Raw genomic sequence first — 5,426 nt, 5'->3', positions numbered from 1 at the left:
GGATATTTCCAACAATCTTCCTTATTCTACAAGGAAGTCTAATATTACAATAATATATTAACCTAGAAATATTCTATATAATATTCTTTACAAAAAAATAAAAAATAAATCTATACTAATTAGTTTTGGGACACTTCTAAACAATTCCACCTTGAACTAAATTCTATGAAGTCAATCTTCAAACTCTCCATGACACAAGTTTTTATATCATATCACCACGAGAGAGCAATCAACTCCACCTTCATTGAAAATTCCTTTTGTTTTCATCTTGTGTGCTTTGTGATCTTTTACTTTTTCAGAAATCTTTTACCCATGCTCTGATACCAGTTTGTTGATCGGTGGAATCTTTGATGCAAATATCATTAATCAACAACACAAAAATAAAATAATCAACACAAATAATACACGAGATTTAATGTGGTTTGACGAACCATGCCTATGTCCATGAATGAGAGAAGATCAATTCACTATACAATAGAAAACATTATAGAGGACAAAACCAAAACATTACAGAGAACATAACCAGATACAATTATTGGGTTCCTAAAACATTCTATGTTTCCCCATTCTTCGTATCCCTACCCTACCACTACCTGTCTCGCTTCATTGGGTACCTTTCGTTCTTCCTCACATCTCTATTCACCTTTAGTCTTTACAAGTCCATCTCTATCTCATTACTTTTTCCCTTCTTGACCTATAATATTTATAAGGACATTTACAACAATCTTCCTTATTCTATAAGGAAGTTTAATATTACAATAATATATTAACCTATAAATATTCTATATAATATTCTTTACAAAAAAAAAAAAAAAAATCTATTCTAATTAGGAATTTGGGATACTTCCTAACAGTTTTTAGGAAACAAAAGCCACAACCCACTGTGTCTTGTGTGGCTTGATGTGATTGGAATGTTTGTCTCAAGAGGACCTGAAGCACATATGACATAAGTATTGCAAAATTAAAATTTTGCATTATACCTTGAACATGAGCTAGACCTTGAAACTATGGACTCCTAAAGTATTTATTGTTCGGTGATTATATATGTTGGAATTTACATTGTTGAATTAAGACGTTTTTTTTTTTGAAAGACATGTTGTTTCTAAATAGACACAACTTATTTTAAAGGATGTGTCTTGTACTCTAAAAGTCACCATCAAATCTATAAATAGGGACCCCCATGGCATTTCTTATTTATTTATTTATTTATTTATTCATCCATTCTCTCCACTATTTCTTCTTTTTTGTCATTCTAATCCTCCTTAGCTTCAAGTCTAATAATTTCCTTTTTCTACCAAATCAAGTGATTCATTGTATCATATGAGACGATTGTTAATCAACCGTAAGCACCTGAGTGGGACAAATTTGTCTTAAGGACATAGAGTCAAACTTTAGCCTCGATCAACTTTATTTATGAGTTCCAATTTTCTACTTCATTTTATTTGTATGTTTATTATATGCACCTATTATCCATATATTTTCAGTGATTTGGATTACAGTATACGAGGATCTAACTTTTATTCACTATCGCCCATTCCTAAATTGTACGAAGATATAAATGCAAGGCAAACAATGAGCACTTGGAGCGGCCATCTCTCAAGAAGATAGCAACGGATGGCCCAATGGATCTGGTGCCAACCAACTTCTTGTCATCTAACATGCAACCACCAGAAACAAAAGGTCCTGTTCCTTCGACTGATCCTGACATGGGCCCATCATCATCTTCCAGGCAGATTCCTCATGGAAACATTTCAGAGAGAAGGGATAGAAAAGGTACGGGTGATAATCGGGCTATGAAGATGTCAGCTGTCCTCACCCAAACTTGGAGGGATGACTTGAAATCTGGGCATATTCCGGTATCTCTATTTGAGTTGTTGGTGAAAGTATTTTGCCCTTCGTTCCAGCTTCTGAGATGTCTTTTCTCTTGTAACCATTGGGAGGGAAGATTAAAAATTCTGTTGTTCTCACTTGGTATATAATTCATGGAATCACTTCAATTCAAGAACGAAGCTTATTTCTAATGAATTTTTATAGAAGTTTTGGCCTTTTTATGGTCCCCATCTTACCAATTCAAGCTCTGAAAGGGCAAGGAGGTATCAACAAATGACTTATGGAAAGGAGATCCTTATGTTTTCATTGAGTAATAAGCAAGCTTTGAAAGGCCAATTGTTTTCGCCTGAAATAAAGAAATCCTCTATTTTCTTCATTAGTTATAACCAGCAATTACATGGAAAGGAAAGAAAAAACATGGCGTTCAATTGAGAGAACATATAGAAAAATAAGTCCGCTAGCGATTCAAATACCTCAACAAAATCAACAAACAATTCAAGCATCCATTTTCATGGCTTCCCTTTCAACAGCTTTCTTCAGGAAGCTGTCCTCCTCCAGGACCATCTGAACAGGTAGGAACCCCAACCCGTTGGCCATGGCGAGCATCATTTGTTTGGTCTCCTTCCTGAACTCCTCCAAATCCACCGCCCCATTCGCATCATGATCGAACTTCACAAACAGGGAGTCGTAGACGTGAGCAAGCTCATCTGGATCTCTTTTAACATCAATGCCGAAGTGTGTTTCAAAGACCCTCAGACTCTGAAACTCTTTCAGCATCTCTGCATATGAGAGGAAGCCATCATGATTTGTGTCAAGATTGGAAAAGCGGTCATGGATCAAACCATTGAATGCTTCTTCATCTTCCACAAAGCTGACAATGGTGGCACCGTCCAACACTTCCACACTCATTCTCTCTTCTGCTCCTGCGCTCAAACTGGCTAGTATCCAAGAAAAGCTCTAACCCAAGAACCAAGTAGTAAAAAAGCTTTTGATTTTGATGAAAATGAAGGATGCCATGGTTGCATATATATATAGCTGAATATTAGTAGAGAAACAACCGTTAAACTTCTTGCAAAGTGATATGCTGGTTCAAACGCACCGAAAGTTTTCAGCCTATTGTTTCTTTATTGTGCCTCTGGTTTCTGAAAACTCCCACGCAAACCAAGCTAATGGGAAGGCTCTCGTAAATACCATCATCACTATGTCGGTGAAACTGTATCAACATGTAGAAATTAGGTTCTACATGAAAATATCTCAAAAAATCTGCTATTACATAACAAATATGACTTTTCATATGGGTCCCAGTGTCTTTGGAAATTAAACAATAGGCTCATCTGATATGTAGATAGTCAGAAACCAACATGTAATATTGTAACGTACATTTTATATGGATTCTGTTCCTTTGGAAAACAACGGGCTGAGTTGATGTCTAGAAAGTCAGAAGCCGAAAGGACTTGACCAAGTCAAAGACGAGTAACTTTTTCGGTTAAGAGGATGCGCCAAACCTGAATATGAAAATCAATGTGCCCACCACTATTCCACCGACTTCCTCAAAAGTAAACCGCCATAGTACATAACATGGACTTAGTATACCTACCACACGAAATGACTTCATTAGTCATTATAGTGTTGAACACATTTGGAGGAAAACACATTCTTGTTATACAATCGTATCTTCGTTAGATTCGATAGATGCCTATCGATATTCTAGAATTTTCCTATCAAACAAACACTCAGTTCAATTCCCACTCAACCACTTTTCAAGAAATTATGCGGTCCTCCTCTAGGACAATTTTGAGTACTGCAATAACCCCTACCCAAGAATAGATTTCTGGGTCTTGCAGACGCTATGGGATCTAATCTTGCAGACGCTATGGCAGTGCTGATCAAAATAATTATTTCAGAATTTGTTTTTGGAAACAAAAACCAAGAGTATTTTTTTCAAGATATTGCTTAAAAATTGTGTAAATTTTTAAGAATAGAGAATCTTTCTTTATCTTCTCACTGCATCAAAATACATTCTTCAAATTGATTTCAAGGAAAAAAAAAGTTGAATTCACAAATGTGTGATTTTATTCATCCGAAAGAAGCGCTTTTCAATCAGGTGCGTAAAGACGTACAAGAATATGAATCTCGACTGCCACTACAACTTCTAAGGTCCCACCATCTTCACCAACACAAATCAAAGCCCTCTACTACGTACGTAAGTTTGAAGAGAAAATTAAGGAAACAAGAATCTAAATCAGATTAGGGCACCAGTTTGGTGGATTCCCATTCAACAGCTTTCTTCAAGAAACTGCCCTCTTCTAGAATCATCTGCAAAGGCAAGAGCCCTAACCCATCAGCCACGGCCAGCATCATTCTCTTGGTCGCAGTCTTGAACTCCTCAAAATCCAACACCCCATTTGAGTCACGATCAAACTGCGAGAACAGAAAGCAGTAGACTCCAGCAACTTCATCTGGGTCTGTCTTCACATCAATCCCAAAGTCGGTCTCAAAAACCCTAAGATACTGCAGTTCTTTCAACATCTCCTCGTAGGAAAGCACACCGTCTTGGTCTTCGTCAAGAGCGGCAAAGCGGTCATGTACCCAACTGTTGATTGCTTCTTCATCTTCAACAAAGCCAGCAATGGTGGCACCATTCAGAATTTCTACACTCATGATGGAAGCTCTTCTTCTAATCGCTACTCTTCTGCGGAAGGTTTTTGGACTAGAGAACAGAATGTATGTCGGAGACGTCGATTTCGATGAAAGTACAGATGGGCTTGTACTCATATATATATATATATATATATATATATATATATATGTATGTATGTATATTGTTGTAGAGTTTGTGCAGATATCTATTTGTAATCGGTTTCTATTTCCTATATTGAATACAGTTATATTCTACTGAAAATATTTGTTTTCCTTTTTATTACGGTACTAGCTAGTTAGCTTTAGAAACTTTCTAAAATATTTGTATTTCCTTCTCTAAGATGATTCTTGCTAGATATAGAAACTTTATGAATTTTGCGTTTCTTTCTAATGTATTTAATCATGTTGAAATTATAATCCCACTTAAAATCAAATTAGAAGAATTTTAAGAATTTAAGAAATATTAGAAATTGTTATTTATTTAGGTTTCTTATGTTAATTAAAACTTTTTGTCTAGGAATTGGTGTCTTAATGCAAGTATGATTAGTTTATTTTAAATAGACTTGTTATTATGTTGAAAAGTATAATGCAATAAATTTTTATTTTAGCAAACTATTACCAATACCCAAATGTCTGGTTCCAACAATTGGTATTAGAGAAGGTGAAATGCCAAAACAAAGCTAGAATTGTTGTATGCCTTTATGTGAACGATTTAATTTTTACAAGAAATTGTCAATAGATGTTTGAAGATTTTAAGGAGACAATGAAACCATAATTTAAGATGACAAATTTGGGATTAATGTCCTATTTTCTTGGAATTAAAGTCCAACAAACAGATGATGATGATATCTTCATCTCACAAAATAACTATGTTATAGATATTCTAAAGTGATTCAAGATGGAATCATCATCAGAAATCTGTACTCTTATTGGGGAGTGACTAGAGATGAAAAAGG

The 5,426-nt window shown here is 35.3% G+C and overlaps 2 protein-coding genes across 2 annotated transcripts; both read right to left on the bottom strand.

The window, feature by feature from the left end:
- Nucleotides 1-2,157: 2,157 nt before the first annotated feature.
- On the bottom strand, nt 2,158-2,970 carry LOC117926600. Its single transcript, XM_034845753.1, has one exon. The coding sequence runs from the start codon at nt 2,737-2,739 to the stop codon at nt 2,326-2,328; it is 414 nt and encodes a 137-aa protein (XP_034701644.1). The 5' UTR covers nt 2,740-2,970; the 3' UTR covers nt 2,158-2,325.
- Nucleotides 2,971-3,998: 1,028 nt separating this feature from the next.
- Nucleotides 3,999-4,491, bottom strand: LOC117926601. The gene has a single exon (XM_034845754.1). The coding sequence runs from the start codon at nt 4,489-4,491 to the stop codon at nt 4,078-4,080; it is 414 nt and encodes a 137-aa protein (XP_034701645.1). The 3' UTR covers nt 3,999-4,077.
- Between the last annotated feature and the right edge of the window lie 935 nt (nt 4,492-5,426).

This window comes from Vitis riparia, chromosome 12 (assembly GCF_004353265.1).
Source record: "Vitis riparia cultivar Riparia Gloire de Montpellier isolate 1030 chromosome 12, EGFV_Vit.rip_1.0, whole genome shotgun sequence".
Classification (NCBI taxonomy): domain Eukaryota; kingdom Viridiplantae; phylum Streptophyta; class Magnoliopsida; order Vitales; family Vitaceae; genus Vitis; species Vitis riparia.
Note: the sequence above shows the minus strand (reverse complement) of the source record. Positions and strands in the feature narration are given on the sequence as shown.

Coding starts and splice junctions, on each gene's coding strand:
- LOC117926600 (XM_034845753.1), bottom strand. CDS start 2,739: ATGAGTGTGGAAGTGTTGGACGGTGCCACCATTGTCAGCTTTGTGGAA.
- LOC117926601 (XM_034845754.1), bottom strand. CDS start 4,491: ATGAGTGTAGAAATTCTGAATGGTGCCACCATTGCTGGCTTTGTTGAA.